At 39.0% G+C, this 24,074-nt stretch overlaps 1 protein-coding gene across 1 annotated transcript in view; it reads left to right on the top strand.

Moving 5' to 3' along the window:
• The window catches only part of LOC101863430 (DNA repair protein RAD51 homolog 4), a 37,856-nt gene that overhangs the window by 1,904 nt on the left and 11,878 nt on the right, over positions 1–24,074 (top strand). Inside the window, exons 2-7 of the mRNA XM_013081841.2 lie at positions 308–426; positions 2,917–2,998; positions 5,579–5,710; positions 6,099–6,206; positions 11,593–11,680; positions 13,056–13,126. Of these exons, the coding sequence (XP_012937295.1) occupies positions 308–426; positions 2,917–2,998; positions 5,579–5,710; positions 6,099–6,206; positions 11,593–11,680; positions 13,056–13,126 (600 nt within the window). The remainder of the gene's footprint in view (positions 1–307; positions 427–2,916; positions 2,999–5,578; positions 5,711–6,098; positions 6,207–11,592; positions 11,681–13,055; positions 13,127–24,074) is intronic.

Below are 24,074 nucleotides of genomic sequence, written 5' to 3'. Positions count from 1 at the left end.
TTCTGCTTAAAGATAGTTTTGCCATCTGTTTTGAAGGCCTTTTGTGTGAAATTACACTTCTTTGGCGTTTGTTCTTAAATCTTAAATAGTGTTGACAACATTCTTCAGTGTATGCACAAACATGCACATTCTTCTATAGAAAGAAATGTGCTTGCTGAGAAAAGGACTCTGAGAGAGTTGGAAAAGGGGAGGAGAGTGACTCATTGTTTTGATACTCTATTTTTTATTTTTTATTTTTAATTGGGGAGGGGGGGGGGGGGATATTTCAACTTTTCAGGAGATTGCTATTTTTGTTTTGACTTTGCAGGACCTGTGTTCTATTCAGCGAGTTCTTCTGGCTGAGCATGCTGCATACCCTGTGTCAGCGGCGTTGTTATACAATGGTGCCTTGACTACTTTTGCCACCTTGTCCACGGGCTATGACAGGTATGAAGAAAAGTACATTGAGTTGAGGATACAGTCAAAAATGTTTTTACTCTTGATTGTCCTTTCAGTTTACATTTAGTCTTCGTGTCCACTGGGACAGACATGACCCAATTTTTTGGAGGGAGGAGGAAAATCGGTCGGGTCGTTTCCACCTTGTGTGTCCACACAGTTCGGAAAAGACACGTCTAGTCTCTAGTCTGTTGGCCTACCTATTCCCCGGATGTGTATGCTAGACAGCTGTCGTGTCGAGCTGTGTTCTCGGTATGGGGTTATGAATAGTCAATAAGTCACATTAACCCAAGGCGGGAAAAAGAAGTATGGGTTTTAAAGGAAAATTGGTAAAATTGCTAATATGCATTTAAACCATGTGGTTTGCGCGTAGACTTTGCTAATTTTGAGGCACTGATTACGAATATGACTTTAGAATTTGAATCCGAAATCAAAATTAGAGGGTTTTTTTTAGCTCCGGCGGGCCCTACGGCTGATGGGTTACCTCTCGGCTGGGCTAAAATGCTGCAAACAGCTTTCCAACCTACTCGCCCTGTTGTCGTGGCATGTTGTGTCATGTCTGTTGACACAACCAAAGGGAATTTTCACTGATTTCTTAGAAAAAAACTGACTTTTGGAGAGACGCACGGAATTGGGTCGGTTCGTTTCTGTCCCAATGGACACGAGCCCTAAGTAAGAGCTTTACGGCACTGGCAAGCAACTGTTAAGTCTCGTTAGTGCCCAAGATTAGCTGTGTTGCTAGATAGTACCAAACAAATAAAGTCCTCATCAGTATAATAATAATAATAATAAATTACACTTTTTATTTGTCCCAAAAGGGCACTTTGTTTTACAATGGCAAACATACATTTACATACATAAAAACATAATTATGAATATGTACAAGCATAAATACATGCAGAAATACACAAATGAATATATACAATACTACACAAATACAAAATAGTTTACAAACATGCCACTGTCGGTCGGCACTGTGCAGCGTCCTGTGCTAGATCTGCGACAGACATTGATGATCATTATTCTCCATTCTTTTCTCTGCTTGGATACTCTAAAAAATCCCACATATTTTGGTGTTTCCCTGCCACCCATCTGTCATGCTTTTTCAAATATGTTTTTTCTGAGTCTGCCCCTACCACATTTGCCTTCAATCTTTCCACTGAGAGCAAGGTTGCGAAGTTCTTATGTTGAGCCATGTGTCTCAGAAACACACAAATACCTCCCTCAGGGAGAAGAGAAGCCGTATGCGACACTGATTTTACCATTAGACACATTTTAACCGAATGTCTAGACTTCGGAGAGACCCGAATGAAATACTGTAAATGCAAAAAATTGCAAGATCTGTTTTCCGTCGTTGTTCTCAACAGAATTTTAGATTTTATGAAGGCCATTGGCCTTTATGGGAAATTATAGAGTGAAATTTAATTATTAAAATTTTTTATGTTATTTAGGAAAGTTGTTTTAGATTGAAAAATATATTTACACGGAATTTTAAATATTTTAACTTTTAAGATCAAACTATCTAACTATTGACCCGAGTCTAGCCATATAGTTAACTGTTTCGAATAAAACTAACTTGTGTTTCGTGCGCTCATATGACCTTATGCAGTTGCGAGCGCCGTAAAACTCCATTCTAAACAAACAAATTGCGTTTGTCCCTTCCTAATTTGGACGACATGCTATGCTAAAATACAGCCTTGTTGGTGGGATGAAGAAAGTAGACATCCTGGTTTTCTCAACCTTATTTTTTTTTTCAACTATGACAGCATTTCCTTCATATGTATATAACCCCCTTCTTGAGCAAAAATATTATTTTGGTCAAATTTAAGAAAAAATAGGAATAGTATGGACAAAGAGAAATAGGAATAAAGTACATTCTTAGACTATGTTATTTTTATACTTTTAGATCTATCTGTTCTTTTATGTTTATTTGTACCTTATTGATGAATAATTTTATAATGATCAGATGAAGAATAAAATACAAGTTTGCTTATGAAGCTTGTTCTGTCTATGTGGCTTTAAGTGTGGAATTTTTTTCACTCTCAGTAAACATGATAATTGTTTCATAACACAGCAAAACTGCACAAAAATACAGTTACGTTCACATAATAAATTTTGTCTAGTTCTGTGGAAATAATGTATTGACATGACTTTGTTTTCGGTTGACAAGCTGTCACTTTTATGGGGTTTGCTGTGTTTTACAGTCATATAAAGGTATAAATGTCTGAATTTATTATTCCAGTGTATGTGGCAAAATTCTTGTCTTTCCACTGCACTCTAAAGACGTGAATTTTTACTCCCACAAGGGGAAGTCTGTTTTTCCAAGTATTTCCATCGTCTGCTGCAGCCCGCCTCCTCTTTCATTTAAACTGTGCTAATGGGGGTGTGAAGCATACTTACCATTGGAATAGTCAACTATTTTATTTTGTTGGTCATGTGGCTCAAAGTCGTTTTATTTGAACTTTTTGTTTTCTTTGACAGGCTTGACGACTTGTTGGATGGAGGTTTATATACAGGGGAGGTCACTGAATTTGCAGGGGATTGTGCTGCTGGTAAAACTACGGTATTGTAAGCTGTTCTTTTTAAACTTAATATCTCTCTGTAATTTTGAACAAGTCCTTTTTTTTCTTTTCGGTGTTGAAATGGAAAATCAGCTTTAATATAATTACCTACATTTCCAATACTCATAAATGTGTCATGACGCGGTGGAGTCAGGTGCTTGTTAATTTTTGGGCATGTGGAGTTCTTTGTATCACCATTAAAGCATGTTCATTTGCCTTGCTTTCGATGATAGAATTACACATCTATCTTGAGAAATGTCTAGATATTTGTGATTGAATTTGAATGAGATGGGTCGCCTGGTTTCAGAGGTAAAACTAGTGAGAAAATGGCTGCCAAAGTTTGGTTATTATCTACTAAGCTTCAGAGTCTTTGGAAACCGATAATTAAAATATTTTTATGCTTTTAATCAATGCTTTTCAATATAATTCACTCTGAAATGGGTTTTTAAATGGACATAGAAGGTGTTGAGCTAAAAAAACCCACAATTTCGATAAAAATTGCCAAACCAGCAGAAAAGTGTAAGTTTCTTTATTTTCATAATTTTGATAAGTGCCTGATTCCACCACTCTGCCTCACATATATATGTCTTTTCAGCATAAATTTTTTCTTTGTTCAAGTTGTTCTGTAACATTGTGTGTTGTTATCAATGTGTTTGTGGATGCATGTGCAAGTTTTTTGTGGGACTTTCTGTACTTCAGCATGTACTGGATGGAGAGAGTGAGAGAGCAGAGAGTTGAATTGTCATGCTTGATTTAAAGTATTTTATTATTTAGTTTTTTTTCAGTGTTTTCAGTTTTTCAAAGTAGATACTGACACTTCTGGTAAATGATCAAATTATGTCAAGGGCATGGTGTCACTTTTCACCCAATTCTGTTATTTTTAGTTAGCATGACTCAACAGCCCGCCGGAGCTCCCTGGCTCAGGGTCAGGGGGTTAATGAACCCTGAACCGACTTTGCTGGTGTCTCAATGTCTTGAGATGAATTTTGCATTGGAATGGTTAATTGTTGTGCCTTAGTTTTTTTTGCTCTCGACAAGTGTTTGTAGAGTACCCAATTTGTCCTATTTTAGTTACATATTTATGAATAAATGATTGTTTATTTAAAAACGGCATGACAGATCTCTCCAAAATCTGTGTTAAACTGACTACGAATATCATGTCTTTTACCATGAGAAATTTTAAATCTGCGCAAGTTCTAATAATCAATTTATAAGAGAGTTATAAGAGAAGAATTTGACAAAAACACTCAGTCTTGTTTTACCATTAAACAAGAGAAAGTTACTCTGCTTTTGTTTGTTCATGAATCATGCTGTGTCTGTGGCAGCATGCATACAACTTGGAAAGATCGATATATTTTATGCGATTTTAAATACACAAAACTGTGTAAAAACTTGGGAAGAAATAAACTTTTTGTATGGAATAAAAATAATCACAGCTAACACAATCATTCTTGCTTTTTGTGAGAGAAATATGCGCGGACACAATTATGAATGTAAAGAAATCAGTCACATTGTCAGTTATTGCAAATGGTCATAGAAACGTAAAAAAAGCTGGAAAAGTCTGGTGCTGATTCAGTGTCCCTGGAAAGCTAGAAATTATTCTTATAACCCAATTACGAGAAGTCATCCCTGTTATTCAGTCAACTTACAAAACCTAGACTTAGCCTTTTAAGAAAAGTAAGGAATTTCGGGAGTGTAACAGTTACTGTTCGTGTATTACATTGTAGATGTATTCTGGCACTAAAATCAATTTCTACTTCTTCATAGAGATACTACAGGGTAATTTTTATAAACTTTCGAGAAAATATGCAAATATTCACAATTATATTAGGCATATAAAGTTGTATTGGAGGAATTACTTCATAGCGAATTGTGTGCCTGATGGATAAAGTTGCAAAATTAAGGCTTTCTATTATATGCGCATACCATCTTTTCTGAGTATCTGCACCAATTTTATGTCATTCATGTTCCAAAAGTTCGACTGTTTTTGTCGAGCCGTTTTTTTTATATTGATTTTTTTCATTCATACTTGTTAAAAAAATGCTACAATTTAGCATTGCAGGCCTCAGCGTGTCTAACAAAATATCCAGACAAGTTACAGTGTCCATTCTTTTTTGAGTCTCAAGAGCAGAAATGCGTGCTTTGGGTGCATTAAGTGATAATTACCATAAGTACAAGGTTATACCTAAAACTGCACGTTGGAAAGTACCAAAAATTAAGTCAGCCCAGACAGAGCGGCGACAGGGATCCGCTGACCCCCATGAAAAGGCGCTCGGTGGGGAACCCGTTGCTGCAACTAAAATTCCACTGCCGGTCCGCCATGAGGGGAGCTCAAAACATTAGAAGATGGCATAACATGATGATTTCAAGACATCTGACTTTCAAAGAAAGGAATCACATGCCTTTAAGAAGGATGCAAATTTTTCATTGCTCAGTTTTACATGGACCCTGCCTTTTTTCTCCCTCTAAAATGTTAAGTAATATTGAACTGCAATGTGGGGTATAACTCATAACAATTAAAATGAATGTCACTCTGCTATTTTCCCCCTGCTGTCTCCATTTACAGCTTTACATCTTCACAGATCTGTCATGCTGCTAGTGCGACTACGATCAGCACGGATGGGCAATCCGTCCTTTATATCGACACTGTCTGCTCACTCAGCCCACAGAGCATTGCCGAGTGTCTACTGAAGACTCATACCGACACTTGCCCGGTTAGTTGCAGGTTTTTGAGAAGCCCTACTTTTCCAGAACTTCCATATAATTCATTCCTTTTGGAATATTTTTTGTGTGCAACAGAGATTAAAAGTGTTGCCCAAAAATTTTGGATGAGACATTTTTATATCCATGCATGTCATGTACTTAATGAGTTTAAACTTAGAGATATCATACACTATTGTTCACTGATGGCTCCTTCGGTAAATGAAATTTGCCGTCTCCTTTAATAAGAACTACCCTTGGTGAAACCAATTTTTTTCACCAATCATGAATTGTTTACTTACGCGATGTGCATGTTTTGAATACTAAGAATATGTAAGGAGAATTTTGTGATTTAGAATCTGTCTGCAATGTGCTTGCTAGACTGTTTATATTATATTGCAGGATGAGCAAACCCTCCATTCCTGCCTTAAGAAAATGAGATCTGTACAAGCCTTTGATGTGTGGGAGCTGTTTGCTGTGCTGAAGGATTTAGCCTCCAAACTGGCAGAGGTACCAAAGTATTTCTAAAAATCACAAATACATTGTTTGAAAAATCTCCATACAATTGCTTGTTGAGGCTTTTAAAACAATCTTTATGTGAGTTTCTGAACTTATCTAGTGTCTTGCGGTTTCAATAGTTGATTAAAAAAATGTTGTAGTGTCTTGTGCTTGATTCCTTGAACGCCTTTATTTTCTTTGCAAGATTATTTTAGTTTGAGCTCAAACGAGGAATTTCTATGATGTGTGGATAAGACTACTGCTCTTTTTTTTAGCTTCTTTGATTTTTATTTGCTTTTAAAAGGAAGACGAAGACACTGATGAAGAAGGACTAATACGCCATTCTAGGCATGGCCAATTTAAAGCATTTTCAGAAAAAACTTTGTAAATTGTTGTCCTTTAACGAATGAATGTTGAGGTGACAATTTCATTTGATCACCTAAAGTGTCGGTTCTATGTTCTTTGATTAATCAGAGCCAGGCTCCTATTTCTAAACCTGCATTTCATATTTTTCAATTATAATATTTTGTTTGTTTTGAGTGATGATGGTTCTGCATTATTGTGTGCTGTTTTTTGGAAGAATACATGATTTCCTTTTTTTAACTTCTTGTGAGTATTGTCAATGTCAGTCCTTCACCGTCCCAAAAATGGTATCGCTTTTGGTCACTGATACACAACGCAGCATTCACAAGCTGTCCTATGAGAAATTAAGGGTCACACCATCTATGGTTGAAAGGCGTATGTCTGTGTGCATGCGTGTCCGGGCTTGGATGCATTTTCAGCAGGATTCTGTTCTGTCAAAATACCAATGTACAAATCTGAGAGATGCTGTAGAGGTGACAAACTGTTTTTAAAAACAGCTCTTAATAAACTCGCACAAAAAAGTCAAGGAACAAAAATTCAAAGAAAAATAACTGAAGAATATTTTAACCGAATTTATTCATTTTTTCAAAAAAGATGCTTTTGACTCTCTAGATCAGTGGTTTTCAAACTTTTTTCGCCCACCGCCCCCTTTGTCACCCAGCCAAGTCCCAGCGCCCCCACTCTGCCCTAACCATCAACCTGACATAGCGACATGCATAGATCTATAACAATCACAAATAATTAGAGAGCTCAAAAAGCAGGGTACAAAACAACTTGCCTATATTCTAATGATTTGGTTCTGAACAGAAACATTAGTAGGGTCACAAATCACCATCTTTATAGAATCTTATATTAAGCGTGTACGAAAATCAAATTTTTTCTTCAATACTATCCAAGGGCTTTGAGAACACAATGCTTTCATTTTATGCATATTATAGTTGTCGTCGGTATTAAACGACCAGTGTCATTAACATCAATAAAAATAATACATGTATTATCCCATATTCTAAGCAAAACACAAATAAATCAGTGATCATTGGTTTGAAAACAGATTGACATAATCTTTATGAAACGTTTAAGAAAAATAAAATACTGACTTTATGAGGTAATGTGGTGACAAACATGCCCGGTATGGGAAAAAATGCTGTTTTGGGGGGTTCTTATCTAATGAAATAGTTGTAGGAGAGGCTGAGGAAGCTAAAAATGCCTACAGCTCAAATTCCATAATTTTGAGCCGAATTTGGACTTTTTGGGGGTGTAGCCCCCCCCCCCCCTCTTAAGGAAAGGAAAGAAAAACTCAACTGAAAATACACATTGAGGTATCAAGTAAGGGTAAACTATGGAGTTAGAATAAAGAAATAAGTCATTGACACTGCACCTAATGGGCAGGATGGACATCATGGTGAGACGAAACCAACTTATCAACATCAGGTTTCAGATTGGTCAGTAGCAGACGCAAGTCGCCACGCTCTGTGATCCTTAGTTTGTTCCTCTGCTTCTTCAGCAACCTTGTCACTGCACAGAATCTCCTTTCTAGTATAAAGGAGGTGGGAAAAGCGGTGAACAACAACTTGATCTTTTACCACAGGGAGGGTCTTGCACAACAGTTCTCAACCAGAATGACTGGTACGACTTTTTGAACAATGGTTTGATTTCAAAATCACATTTCAACGTCAGAAGCTCTTCTCAAGCTGTTACTAGCAAGTTACCATCTTTTTCAGTGTTGAATTGGTCCAGTACCCAGTCTGGAATTTCCAATTAAAAAATATCAGTAAACCTTGTCTTCATATCAGCATGCAAATCTCTGAGGTGTTTGACATATTATATTTCTAATTCCTCGTCAGACACCCGCCCTTCTTTCAATGTCTTCGTCAAGCTAGAAAACTGAGCAAATTCTCTTCTTCTAATGTTTCGGCGGAATATTTCCAATTTCGACAAGAATGACGAAACATGGATTTTGCCTTGATCAGGTTGGTGTCATCCCCATGCAGCTGCAAATCGACCTTGTTGAACTTTGTGAAAAGATCTGTGATGAACACAATGTTGTTATTGTGTTCTTTCAGTTTATTACAGAGATCACTGTCTGTTTCTTGGGAAAAAATCTCCAGCACGGAGTCATACAGGCAGAACAATCGTGTTTAACAGTTTCCATTTGAGAGCCACCGGATTCCAGTGTGCAAAAGTTAGCATTGAAAGTCTTCGTCATTTTCAGGGCACAGCTGTTGGAATAATTTCGAATTCAAAGCATAGGCTTTGATCTTGTTCACACACTTGATGACAATGGCCAGTGTGTCATGCAGACTATCACTCAGGTTTTTTGTTACCAAATGCTGTATGTGAAAGGGACAGTGAACAGTAAGTACTCCATGGACTGATATTTTTAAGAAGCTCATAAATCCACGGTACTGACCTGTCATCGACGGTGCCCATATTGTACAGTCAACTATATTGGTCAGAGGTATATGTTTCTCCTCGAAAAATTCTTGGACCACTTTGAAAATGGACTCGCTTCTGGTATCTATTTCCAACATTTTCACAAATAACAATTGTTGCATTATTTCCTCACCCTCTATGAAGACGGAACTCACGTCCTTTACGCATTTTGCACAATGGTTCCTCAACATTTGCTGACATCTCATCCATACGTCTTTGAACGGTATTGTCACTTAGTAGGAGAATTTTCACCACAGGCTCTAGGGCACGGTGCAGGACTGTGCTGACCACCTCTCTTATCGCAGGCCATATGAGGTCCTCTCTGATAGTTTGGGGTTTGCCTGTTTTAGCAATTAGCAAAGATAAATTATGTTGCTCGTAAGTCTTCATCAGTTTGATCGAAGTTGGTTGAAAAAATCAATTTACCTGGTTATCGTTTCTGAAAATTGATCTTTAGAGTTTTGAAGTATGCCAGATCTAGGTCAGATTTGGCGGAATGAATCTTCTTTATATGGGCTTTGCGTGCAGGGAACGAACGTTCTTAGTAGTAATACAGGCTCTCTGATAGTAAGCAGTATTGTAAACTATGCCTAAGCTAAATCATTTCTTTATTTCTTTAACTGTTACATGTATCAGTTTTTGTTTTGGGTTTTGTTTATGTGGCTTCTTTCCCTTCACCATTTTAAAAAATTTATTTATTTTTGTGCATTTCATGAAAATTTCCCACCGCCCCCTTAACGCCCACTAGCGCCCCCCAATCGTCCAATTTTGCCACAGCGCCCCCCAAACTGTCGCCACTGCCCCCCAGGGGGGCGGTAGCGCCCACTTTGAAAACCACTGCTCTAGATTAAATTTGTACAATTTCAGATTTCAACAACTACGAGAAGTTCATGTAAAATGAGTTTAAGTCTTACTGGTCTGATTTCAAAAGTCTGAACAGCCATGGTTCTTCATGAGCATTGTCAATAGTGGGTGAAACCACTCCGTTTAAACAAACACTCGGTATAGCGTCGACGCATGGACAGGAAATGTCTTCAGAGAACTTGTTGCGGTAGGTTCTGCCACTTATGGACGAGGCAGCTCAAGAGTTGTTGAAGTTTTTGTGTAGGAGGGTGGTTGTCCCTTATCCACCGGTCAATGTGATCCCAAATGTCGTTCTCTATTGGGTTCAAATCCGGACTACAAGCTGGTCAGTCCATGTGGGTGACAGCTCGTTGCTGCAGGAAGTCCCCCACGATGCGTGCGCGATGTGGCGAGGCGTTGTCATCCCGCAGTACAGCCTGGGGTCTAATCTACTGCAGTAGAGGATAAGCAAGGGGATGCAGGATTTCCTCCCGGTTCCTTGTCTCGGTCAAATTGCCCTGTATATGGTACAGGGGGTCCTGTGATGAGCTGAGAAGCCTCCCCGCACCAGAACGGACCATCCAGCATAAGGCGCCACCTGCTGGATGCATTCAGGGTGGAATAGCTCTCCTCGGTGCCTCCAGACGTAGGCTCGCCTGTCTGGGTGCAGCAGGTTGAATCTGGATTCATCCGAGAAGACTACCTGGACCCACTGACATTTTGTCCACTGCTTTGTGGGGCGGAATGTGCCTTGGGCGCCTGGCAGGGACCACGAGAAGCGAACCTGGCTCTACGGATATGGTTCCTTACCGTCTCCTCACTCTCGTGGACATTGGCTGTCACCCGTAGTTGGTCCCTGATGCCGTTTGCAGAGGTGGTTTGTGACGTCCCGGCTGTCTGACGATGAACCGGTCGATGCTGTCCTTGGTCAAACGGGGCGGCCCTGGTTGAGGCCTCTCCTGGACCCTTCCGGTCACTCGCCATCATTCTTGCAGCCTCTATATGACTGATGGAGACAACCTAAGTCGACGTGCAAAGACTCGAAATGTGAAGCCATCTTGGAGTCAGGCAAGGGCTCATCCTCTGTCAACATCAGGCAGGGAACGTCGTTGGACCATCGTGTTGCAATGAAACATGGCTGAAAAACGCTGGCTTATAAAGGGTTGTAAATGAGCAATATTCACAGCTAAGACATCTGTTTAGCACCTGCCAAGCTTAGTTTTAGCTAACAGTCCCAATGCCAATGTTGCTGAAGTAAAGAAATTAGGCCCATTTTTTATGCTTTTCGGCTGTGTTTCAGAATGCTCTGCACCGTCGCTGTGAGGCTGATGCAGGCAAATTTGCTGTACAGGCAAACTGTGTCTAGTCGTCAGTGCGTGTGCCAAGTTTGGTTGACTGATCTTAACGGGTTTGTGAGATATTGAAGTTTAAATTTGACAGGTGAAAACTCAAGTTGTTCCTTGACTTTTTTGGGCGAGTTTAGATGTGCTTATTTTACTTTTTTGTCAGCTGAAAAAGTATCATTTCAATACATGTGGGTTGTTGGCGGGTGCTCTGGTGTGGTTTGCTCCTTATGCTTGTTACTCTCTTGTAACTCCTCTAGTCTTCGGCACTTATATGACCTTATTGGGTTGCAAGTGTCATAAAACTCTTACTAAAACTAAAATCATTTCTACAACAACAAAAAATGTTAAAATTTGTTGACAAATGAACTGAAAGTGAAAGAGTTTTAAGTTTCTTTTTATTTTCCCCCCTTCAGGGTTCCAGTGATACAAGGGACTTAAAGCTCATTATTGTGGACAGTTTAGTGCCTGTTATATACTCTGTGGCAGGAGGCGTGCAGCAAGGTAGGCTTGGTGGAGGATTTTTCTGTGTAAATTTACATCACAACACTCGTCCTTGGGTAAAAGTAGAATACACTTTTAACAGCCACCTGTCCGAGACATTCGAACATTCACTATTCGTCCAGTCAATTGTTCACTTCCCACTTTGTTCTTTGTTTGTTTCTTTTTTCTATTTTGTAAGAACACTGTCCAAGGCATCCACCTCTCTCTAGGACAACTGCTTTTCTCTTCGACAATGGGTGGCCGTCTTGGTCAATTTTTACGGTATATATATATATATATAGAGCTGGGGCACTTTTGAATAGAAGTGACAGACCAGAAAATTCCCCAAAGCGAAATTTTTAGATACATTCAAACCTTGTCATTGTCAAGACAATCACCATACATGATTACTTCCCATTTCACACTTTGCATTTTTTAGAACTTATAATGACATTGTCCAAGGCGTCCACCTGTGTAGAACAACCTCTTAACCCCTTGACACTTGGTGACCTTCTTTGACAATTTTAACTGTAGACCTACCTTGAAAGTTTTCTGATAATTTTGACCTTTTTCACTGTAATGTAGTTTGTTTCTTTTCTCTTTTAAAAAATTTGTTTTTGTTAATTTGCACATTTATTGAGTGTCCCTGAAAGAATTTTCATGACTTTCTTTGACCTTCCCATATAGCTGTCTCTTGTGGTTTGGTATTTCGTCAGTGTCTTTCCGCAGCCACCCAAGTCAGTTTCAAGTTTCAGGGTTTTCGCTACAAACTGTTATTTGAAAATGGCTTCAAGTTCAAGTGACATCTTACTGAATAGTTGTATTTTGTCTGGTTATTTCCTTCCTAGTTCTTAATTAAAATTATACATTCTATATATTTAGTATTATTACCACTACTACTACTACTATTATTATTATTATTGTAATCGAAAGATAGTGAGTGTTCAAGTCAGGGTTCTAATTTCGATGCTCTTTTTTGTGTCAACTCCTCAAAAAATGACTTTGGCTCGTGTTAAATGATGCTGACAATGTGGGTGGTAGGCGGGTGCTCTAGTGCTTCTTCTTTCCTTCAAACGTCTATTGTCCTTATCTCTCCTCCTTTTTGTGTTTGTTACTCTCTTGCAACACTTCTAATATTCAGCACTTATATGTCCTTATTGTTGCAAGTGCCGTGTAAAACGCTTACTAAAACTAAATGCTGACGATGTTTCTCTTTGTCCCGGCCGATGGCGGGGTATTATTTTACTTTCCCCATAATAATTGACTTGCGATGGTTTTTAGTGGCTATATGTGTGTTCTGCAGCCCAAAATACAACAGTTTTGTCCCTTGAAGTTTGAAGCAGTGTATCTGCATGTGGGAGTAAAAGTAAAACTTTACTGACCATTTTTCCCTCAGCCCAGGGCTACCTCTCAGAGATTGGTCTCAGGCTCAAACAGCTGGCGGTCACGTTCTCTCTTGCTGTTGTGGTGAGTTCTGGTTCTCTGGCTTGGTTTGGACTGTGTGCGGTGGAACCTGCTCTAATGGCCACCTGTACAACTGACCACTTCCTATTTCTTCCCTTTGCATCTTTTTTTGGGGAGTGCTTATTTAGGCCACATATGGCCTAAATAAGGTAAGGGAGGGGGGTTTAGCTTATTTAGACCACACATGCTCAAACTACCCTTTTCAGGCAAATGAGTTCGTTCCACTTTCATAATGGTACACCTTTCTCATTTAGTACGGTTTTGTCTCAGTGTACAACTTATAAATCATAATCATAATCATAATGAATATTGTAAAGAACAAAGCACAATACGCAAAATTTTGCTCAATCCCAATGGTTTGAATGAGGGCCAGATTTTTCCTTCATGGAGGGGCAAAAGCTAGGCTACCATTTTGGCACACTTTGGTCAAGTGAAAAGGTCAAATTCTCCGAATGGACTTCCGGGTTAAATTTGGGGTATAAAAAGTGTGTACACTACGTGGCTGAGTCAAAGTTACACTATCTTTGCCTGAGTGACACTCTCTCGTACTGTCTCGTAATAGTACATGTAGTAGGCCTAGTAGTAGTAGTAGTAGCAAAGATCGTTTAGAGAATCTTTGGTAGTAGATTCTATCTAGTAGGCAGTTTAGTGAACGTGCTCTCGGCAGGGCGAATCGGCCTCAATAAGCTCCGTAGACTTTTGTGATCGGCCACGAAGCCTCGTGTTTTGATGGGTCTAGATCTAGATCTGTCTAGATCTAAACAACTCAGTGTTAATCGCACTGCCACATCCGACAGGCCTAGATCTACATCTTTTTAAAAGGAAAAGAAAGATCATCAAAATGGTTGAGTTCGCGTGAAAATCGATTCGGTAGAACTAGAACTATTAAAATTTGTTTATGAAAACCTGGCAATTTTTATACGAAGGCCATTTTTATAACTTGATGAAATAAAAACTACTGGCTGTGTACTGTGTTATTCTGTATAAATTATGAAACTTCAGGACGTATTATTATTTTCCAGCATCTTTTGACGCCTGAGCTGTAGAGGTTGAAGTTTTCACAACACTAATAGATCTAGTAATAGGGCTTTCCGTAAAAAATGCATAGATCTACAAAGGAAGTGGCTATTCTCATCCGGGGTGAGAATAGAAAAACGATCTACCTCTCACCCCGGGTGAGACTTGCCAGCGTAGGCTATTCTCACCCGGTGCGAAACAAGACCTGCTTTTCCTCATTTTGGAATACTGTCTATCGGTGTGGATGATCAAATTGATAAAAGCCAAGAAAAAATTACGTTATAGCACAAAAGTAAGCTAATTTGATCGTCTTCAAAGATGCTATGGCTATTTCACTGTTCGAATCGAGCCGAACTACGCGGGTCGCCATTTTGTTTTGCCCGGAAGTTTTCGCAAGATCTTCTCCTCCCCTCTCTCTCTCTCTGTCTCTTTCTGAATACTGTCTATCGGTGTGGACGATCAAATTGACCAAAACAAAGTTAAAAAATGATGTTAAAACACAAAAGTAAATTAATTTGGTTGTCTACAAAGATGCTACGGCTATTTAACTTTTCGAATCGAGCCGAACTACGCGGGTCGCCATTTTGTTTTGACCGGAAGTTCTCGCGCTACTCCTCTCTCTCTCTCTCTTTCTCTCTCTCCACTGCCCACAGACAAAATTGTACGCTTTTAGTAGGCTACAGTTGTAATGGAACGTTTGTTCACGGCACAGAATTCTACAATTTTTCTGTTATCACAGTGTAGAATTCTGTGGTCTAGGGTTAACGCAAAATTTGTTGGCCTAGATCTAGGCTATAACGGTGAACGCGCACCGGGTGAGAATAGCCAAAAGACTCGCCTGCACTATTCTCACCCCGGGTGAGAATAGAGGTGGCCATCTACGAATCGACCGGTCAGCGACCCGGGCACCCCACTCTCCCCTGCACACTGTGATAACGTGTTGCTTCGGTATCGCATTATTCAACTATTAATACGTGCGGCTATGGCAATTGGGATGTACTGACTGACAAAAAATTCAGTTTTATTTTTATTTTACCATATACAGTCGAACCTGCCCTGACGGCCACCTCTATAAGACGGCCACCTGTACAAACGGCCACTTTCCATTTCCCCCCTTGCGTTTTTTCTATATAATTTAACTGTGTAAAACGGGCACCTGTCTAACGCGGCCGCGGCCACAAAAATTTAACACACAACCCCTATAATACTAAGCAATAATACCTGTCTAAGACGGTCACCTTAGTGAATCCATTACGTTTTGTCATAAATTGTGCATTGGCCCCTGGCGTTGTGGGCGAGCCGTCATAATTCAATCACCTGTCGTTGTTGTTAGGTAGTCCCTCCAACCGATCATGTTGCATAGGCCCCTCCCACTGTTGACCAATGGCTACCAATTTTCAGCTGCAGGTGAGTTAGCGTGTGATCCCTCATAACCCATAAGCCCCGCCCAGAACTCATAAACAAATCGTAAGTGAGATGAGTGGTTACTTTTTACCCAGTCTGTAACAAAGTAACAAAGGACGTCAACATGAACTTGTTACAGAAGCGTCCCTCGTTCTCCAAGTGGTGGCGACCCATGTGTTTGTTTTAACATGGCACTCGGTCTTCCTCGTCTGATACATTTCGTTTTATTGTCACCATTGTGCAAAATCAGCGACAAAATAAAAATTACAAACGAAATACAAACCAACAGCAACAACACCAACAAAGACAACAACAATGGGGCTACTTTCGATTGGGGCCTCAGATGGGAATGGTTTGTTTTCTTTATCTTGATCAGTCCTGCCTAAGACGGCCACCTGTCTTATGCGGCCACTTTTCTCCTTGACAATGAGTGGCCGTCTTACACAGGTTTGACTGTATTTGACTTTAATAGTGCAGGCGATAGCTAGATCTAGATTCCCTGTTTAGAATCAGTAGTAGCAGGCCTATGCTAGATGAAGCCAGAGTGCCTACAACTGCTAGATCTAGATCTAACTTATTGCTATGCCTTTGGGCTTTGGAATTGAAATAAAACGAATTGCACAGTTCTGGTTACTTTTAGATTCAGCAACTAACTGTATTTCCAGAGTTAATAGTAACAAATCTCAGCATAACAATCTAATTAGAATAATTAGATCCAACTTTTTTTTCAAAAATCTGTTTTGCGCAAACTTAAAATTTTCTCTATATGTAGAGCACAGAATTTACATTGTAAGCCTCTGCTCAGTCTCTTAGTATACATAATAAAATACACACACACACACATATGTATATACAGTCAAACCTGTGTAAGACGGCCACCCATTGTCAAGGAGAAAAGTGGCCGTCTTAGGCAGGACTGATCAAGATAAAGAAAACAAACCATTCCCATCTGAGGTCTCAATCAAAAGTAGCCGCATTGTTGTTTTTGTTGTTGTTGTTGGTTAGTTTCTTGTTTGTAATTTTTATTTTGTTGCTGATTTTGCACAAGGGTGACAATAAAATGAAATGTATCAAACGAGGAAAACCGAGTGCCATGTTAAAACAAACACATGGGTCGCCACCACTCGAAGAACGAGCGACGCTTCTGTCACAAGTTCATGTTGACGCCCATTGTTACTTTGTTACAGACTGGGTAAACAGTGACCACTCATCTCACTTACGATTTGTGTATGAGTATGAGTTCTGGGCGGGGCTTATGGGTTATGAGGGATCACACGCTAACCTCACCATCAGCTAAAATTTGGTAGCTAGACTATAGGTCAACAGTGGGATGGGCCTACGCAACATGATCGGTTGGAGGGACTACCTAACAACAACGACAGGTGATTGAATTATGACGGCTAGCCCACAACGCCAGGGGCCAATGCACAATTTATGACAAAATGTAATGGAGTCATGACTAAGGTGGCCGTCTAAGACAGGTGTTTTTGCTTTGTGTGATAAGGGTTGTGTGTTAAAATATGGTGGCCGCGGCCGCGTTGGACAGGTGCCCGTTTTACACAGTTAAATTATATAGAAAAAACGCTAGGGGGAAATGGAAAGTGGCCGTTTGTACAGGTGACCGTCTTATAGAGGTGGTCGTCAGGCCAGGTTTGACTGTATATAATAATTTGTACGCGACAACAGTAAAGTACGAACAAGACGTGATTATTTCACACCTTTTGGATAATGCAAAGGCAAAGAGGCCTAGGGTTGCTGTTGGAGCCAGACAAAAATCTAGAGAGCTCTCTGTGAAGTTTCATCTGCAAAATTTTGATGTCGATGGAGCTCCTTTGGTGCAGGTCTGCAAACCAACGTTCCTATCAGCTGTAGGTGAGTCGGAAGAAATTTACAGTTCCGTAAATTATTAAACTAAGTCTGCAATCTTGTAAATTTAACAAAGTTCTGAATAAATGGTTTTCAATGCCAGGGTAGATCTAGGTCTAGTCATCAATGAACGATTTATTAATGATCACTATTATAATCCAATCATTCTACTGATCACTCGTCACAAAATATTTACATGAATGAAAGACACCCAAAGTGCAGAAACTTATGTTGTTGTGTGTAGTTTACAAATACAAGCAAGGGATGTGAAGTTAACTTCTTCGTATTTGAATCAAAACGGACCACTAGGTTTTATTTTTACGTTATATCGGAACCCAGGTGTTACAGAGTTCTGAGATAATTTGGTTAGAGCCAATGGATTTGATTTACTTAACGCTTTCCTGCCTTAAAAAGTCAAGTACATTTGGCCAACTCTCCCAGTCATGTTACATCTAGTCCTTCTTAATGGATCATGAACAAGACTGAGTACCTTTGTTGCTCCCAGTTGGTTTACGTCTTCTTTTTCCTCTTTAATTGAAAAGCTAAAGCACGTTCAAGCTATATTAATAATTTAATCTTAAGAATGTTCCTTTTTTTTTCCTTTCAGGAGTGAAGAAGGACAGAGTGTCAGGCATAGCCCAAGCCGTCTTTGACCAGGGTGCGCCGAGGAAAGAGAATAGAGGAGGAGCAAAAGACACACCAGAAATGAAGGCAAGGAAGGAGAGGATCAGACAGCACATCGAGTCGTTCCAGTGCAGGTCCAGTCACTACTCTGTGAAAGACAACCCAGGAAGAAAATACCTCCGCAGCGACCTGGACGTCTCCAAGATGCATAAGATGTTCGAGAGACAAAATCATGAACAGGTATTCTTCCCCCCATTTTTTTTTTTCCTCTTCAAGCTGACAGAAAAGAGACACACATCTATCATGACACATGGCAACTATATTGAATTGATACACAAACAATGTTTTTTATTGTGTAAATGATCACAGTAGCATGACACAATCATGGTGTTGTTTTGATTATATAGATGACCTTTGACCAAAAGGAATAAAAAGGTAAAATACAATGAGGGCTTCATCTTGCAGAGAGGATGCTACTGACTTGATTGGACTCATTTTGATCTTTTAAACATTATAGAGTAAATTCTCGTTGTAATGTATGTAACAAAGGCATAATATTTAAAGATTTTTGAAAATCTGATCACATTACGATATGGTTTTCAATTTCAGGTTTGTTGAAATTTTTAAAGTTACGACTACTCTTTTCGTTTTCAGATCTCTGATGATTTTTAATGAAGATTACTTTTGTCCTTTTTTGGGTCTCCTGATTGTTTAAAATAAAGATTACTTTTTTTCTTGTGCAGGTCTCTTGTTCTGGCAGATGAAAAGCATTCAAATTTATGAGAATAAGGTTGATTTTTCACTCTGCAGGCAGACAAAAACCAGACATACACAAACTCTCAAGACTCTGCTTTATTGAAACACAACATTCTTCCTCAGTGGCAGAAAGGACACTACTGGTTTGATTTGATGGTCCTGGTTATGAGTTTTAATAAAGGTTATTTATTCGTTTTATTTTGCAGGTCTCTTATTCCCTGTACTACACGGTCTTCAGGGGGGACTTCAATCTTGGATTTGGCCATCCCAACACAGACTGATGCGCTACGTGTGAGCGTTATAAGGAGCAAGGGAAGCAGGCAGATCTTCCGACTGAGCGGAGAACTGAGTTGGCTGCGGAATATATTCTACATCGCAGAAGGGCTCGCAAATTTTATAATGAACTGAATGCCGTAAGCGAGGACTCCATGTCAATTTGTTTTGACATGATGGAGAATCAGGTGCTCCCAAAGACTCCTATAGGTGCTGCATATTACAGTCGGCAGCTACATCTTTATATCTTTGGGGTCATTTGCCACAAGGGTCAAAACAACCCTCAGCAGAAGGATGATGTGTTTTTTTTTACGTGGTTGGAGTGTGAGAACCACAAAGACTCTTAATATGATCGGCTCCGCACTCCATCATTTTTTCCAATTTCATCAGCAGGAAATTAAATCCAAGCGTGAACTTCGTTTATTCAGTGACTCTGCCGAATAAAAACTTCAATGTTCTGTCTATGCTCCCGGCGGACAGGAAATTTTTTTCTCCCTCAAACGGATATTTCGTACACTTTCCCAGTGCGAGGTCACAGCTACCTCCCAGCTGATCGTGCGTTCGGGAGAGTAGTCCAGGATATAAAACGTTTGGAGACAATTACCCTGCCTGACCAGTACATTAGTATTCTTAGAAGGCATGGCCTGGTCTTTGAATACGGGAGAGACTGGCACGCTTTCGATTTTAAAAGTGAGACACAGCGTTTTGTAAAACAGAAACGGGAGTTCAGTATTTCTACTGTGAAAAGAATTGCTATTGATGGAAGTGGGGATAAGGTGAAGGTTTCCGATTCATACTATGGGGACCTTCACATCCATGGTGTTCTGAAGCAGGGAAGGTCGTGGTCCAACTTTAGGCCTCCTGTGTTGAGGAAAACAAGCACTGTCAAAGAAGCCAAAAAAAGGGATGTGTTTAAGTTGCTTGAAGATATGGGTGCAAGTGATGCTGTCACGGGGCGTTACCGTGACATGATGGCTGTTCCAACGTCAGCAGTCAGAAATTCAGATTCTGATTCTGAATAAGAAAACCTGAATGTCACTTTAACGCCTCATGGCAGCTGTCAGAATGTGGGTGTGTCTGTGTGAATAGATGTGAGTTTGAGTATGTATTGATGTGCATGGCTTTTATGATGATTGAACGTGAGACGTTGGAATTTCAGTTTCCATCTTTTTTAGTTTGTACACTACATGGTATTTCGCTCTTTGTTCTAGTATGACATTATGTGTCTTGAATATTGTTGGTATAGAATGTTGACTTCGATTTGTGGAGTTAAATATTACAGCATGTATCCCATTGTCTTTTAGATGCATTGAATATGGTTCGTCAGCCGTCTGATTACAAAACGCTGTGTCTCATTTTTTTAGCCTTATCGTATCAGTATTTTTCACATTTTAGCAAAACTGAGTTACATAAAATTTGACTATAAGATACAAACAGTGCATTACTTTTCTTTTAAAATAATGTGTTTTTATGAACTCATTTTATGAATATCATACTGTCTTCATCTGTGTCTGTCCATAGAGACTAAAGTAATAAGCTCTCGTAATGTGAAGACCCTGTCTATCAATGATTAATTTATTATCATGAATGTTCGCATTTTAACTTAAAAAATTCAAATTTTCATGTGGGATGTGAACTTTATTGCTTTGTTGTGGAAGTTTTAAGTGTTTAGCTTGATGTTTTTTAGCATGAGAGTGAATTTTGGATATATCTGTTTTTGCATAAAAATGTTTTCCTGGATATATCTGATTTTGCACAAAAACAGAAAATAAAATCTGCTGTAACTGCTAAAAATATTACTGTAGATTTGAATACTAACTGATTCCTGTTTGTCATGTACAAAGCTTACTTAAATCTGACAACAGATTTGTGAGTGAATTGAAAGCTATGTGTGAATAAAATAATCCTCTTTTCTCAAAACCTGAAATTTGGATAGGGGCCGTTCAAATATAATCTTACGCCGGGGAGGGGAGGGGGGGGGGGTCTTTGGCTCCTGTAAGAAAAGTGTAAGAAAGGGGGGGGGGGGTCTTGAATTAATGTAATATTACACTTTGTGAGGTAAAAAAATATTTTTGACATAATGATGAACTCTGCATTTGTTGATGATAACTAATTTCACTTTTTTTTTCAGCATTTATAAATGATCAGTAATAACAGAGATACAGTTGAATCCTGATAAAGTCAACTCTTGCTGAAAATTAACACCTCACTGTAGTCCTGTTTCTTACCTTCATTGTTTAAGTAATGGTGTTTCCGATACAGTCAACCACTTGAGTGTTAACCTTGCGTAAAGTCGACAATTTGGGGCTAAATCCTAAGATGAATTCATTCAAGAAGAGATATTTCACCTGAGCTAGTGGTGTACACACCTTCAATTACTTTGTTCTTTCATTATCTCTTGTTTTGGTTACACTTTCAGAATTATACTCCCTGAAATTGAGATTACATATTGTTTATTACCAGGTACTTTGTAATTTTGTAGAGTAGCTGTCATGTTCACCTTTCAATGGCCAGTAGTACAATGGATAAAGTCAACCTTGCTCAAAGTCAACTCTTTTTTTCTGTCCGGGGTGTTGACTTTATCAGAATTACACTGTAACTTGTTTTTTGTTTTTTTAATTAAAGCGCTTTTGTCATAGACATGAGTCTCATTTTTTTTCCTTTTTATTAGTGAGAAAGAGTGTGTATGCAATATTTTCCTTGAATGATTTACTCTAATTGTGAGGCAGTGTGGTGAAATCAGGCGCTCGTCAAAATAATGAAAGTGAAAAAACTTACATTTTTTCCCGCAGGTTTGGGAACTTTTATTGAATTTTTTTTCGCGCTAAACACCTTTTACGTCCATACTGGAAAACGTTCATTACATTAACAAAATTTGTGATTCTTCAGTTTTAAAGGCTCTCAAGCTATTGAAGTTATCAAACTTTGGCAGCCGTTTTCTCACTAAATTTACCTCTGAAATCAGGTGACCCCACCTCCTTCAATCACAAATATTTCGACTTCTATTCAGCATAGATGAATATTGTTTTCATCAAAAGGAAGGCAAATGGACAGGCTTTAAGATGATGTCAATAACTCCTTATGCCTCAAAATCAAAACTGACGAGCACTTGATCCCACCATGTCGTGACACCTATTATTTTTTAGAGCATAATTTTATATTATTATTGTGTAGGCATGTTTTTCATGAATATTATGCAGTGCGCATAGAGCAATGATAGTTTTACGGATTTGCGCGATATAAATGTCGTATTATTTTTATCCTTATAAGCGAACAATGTAATATTCCGGGGGGTGGGGGGGGGTGGGGGTGGGGGTGAGGAAAAATGTAAGAAAAGTGTAAGAAGGGGGGGGGGCAAAAAGTTCCAAAAAAGGTGTAAGATTATATTTGAACAGCCCCATATATCTGTTTTTGCATCTAAACCCTTCATATATATATATATATATATATATATATATATATATATAGATAGATAGATAGATAGATAGATAGATAGATAGATAGATAGATAGATAGATAGATAGAGAGAGAGAGAGAGAGAGAGAGAGAGAGAGAGAGAGAGAGAGAGAGAGAGAGAGAGAGAGAGAGAGAGAGAGAGAGAGATAGATAGATAGATAGAGAGAGAGAGAGAGAGAGATCTATATAATCATTTTATGTTATTTTCGGGATATTTTTTAAAACTCTTTTTTTTAAACATGTCATAAAATCAAATTGTGCCATTTTCTTTGATAAGAATAGCATTAGCAGTGGACTTTTTAGACAGCGAGTCTCTGATTCAATATTTAAAAAAAATATTCTAATCAATGAAAATTACAAATTGATAATAGTTTAGTCCTGTAGAGGATAGGTGGACTCCGGGGTCTGCAGAGCGAAAGACTAGATTTTAGGATGTAAACCCCGGAGTCACCGTAGTGAAATAAGGTTTGGTTTAAGTAAGGATTGGTGGACCCTGGGGTCAACGTAGTGATAAATAAGCAGGTTTAAGGTGGGCCCCGGGGTCTACCTAGCGAAATACTAGGTTTTAGGACAGGTGGACCCCGGGGTCACCGTAGTGAAATAAGTAGGTTTCTTTAAAGATTGGTGGACCCTGGGGTCAGCGTAGTGAAATAAGTAGGGTTAATTTTAAAAGGATTGGTGGACCCCGGAGTCACCATAGCCGTAGAGAGGAATAAGAAGATTTAATTAAGGATTGGTGGACCACTGGGACACCTTGATTAAACCTACTTATTTTACCACGGTGACCGCAGGTTCCACCTATTCTAAAACCTAACTAGTATTTCGTTAGGTAGACCCTGGGGTCCACCTTAAACCTACCTATTTCACTACGTTGACTCCAGGGTCCACCAATCCTTAAAATTAAACCTAGATCTACATGTACTTATTTCACTACGTTGACCCCAGGGTCCACCAATCCTTAATTAAACCTAGATCTACTGATTTCACAATGTTAACCCCGGGGTCCACCAATCCTTAATTAAACCTAGATCTACTTATAATTTCACTACGTTGACCACGGGCTCCGCCAGTCCTAATATAAAATAAACTGAGATCTACTTATTTCACTATGTTGACCCCGGGGTCCACCGATCCTTAGTTAAACCTAGATCTGCTTATTTCACTTCGCTGACTCCGGGGTTCACATCCTAAAACCTAGCATTTTGTTAGGTAGACCCCGGGGTCCACCTATCCTTTTGGCTAGATAGACCCCGTGGTCCACCTATCCACTTCCTTGATAATAACTGAAAACAATACATGCCAATTGTCATGAATAGTGAAAAAAAAAAATGTTTAAAAAAAAAGATAAGGAGGTATAGACTATAATTTGTCAAAAAAATTGCAAGTGCAAGTGAAGATCATAAGATAATTTTGTTATTTTCTGGTCATCTTTTCACAGTTTATAAAATGTTCCAGTGGGCCTACTACTAGATCTATGTCTCTGAAGAACATTTTGCTAGACTTTATTAGCTTTTTTCATATTCTTGAAAGCATAGAATATAAGTTCACACGAATG

This window comes from Aplysia californica, unplaced genomic scaffold (assembly GCF_000002075.1).
Source record: "Aplysia californica isolate F4 #8 unplaced genomic scaffold, AplCal3.0 scaffold00148, whole genome shotgun sequence".
NCBI lineage: Eukaryota > Metazoa > Mollusca > Gastropoda > Aplysiida > Aplysiidae > Aplysia > Aplysia californica.
This window is presented reverse-complemented; position numbering and strand designations above follow the sequence as displayed.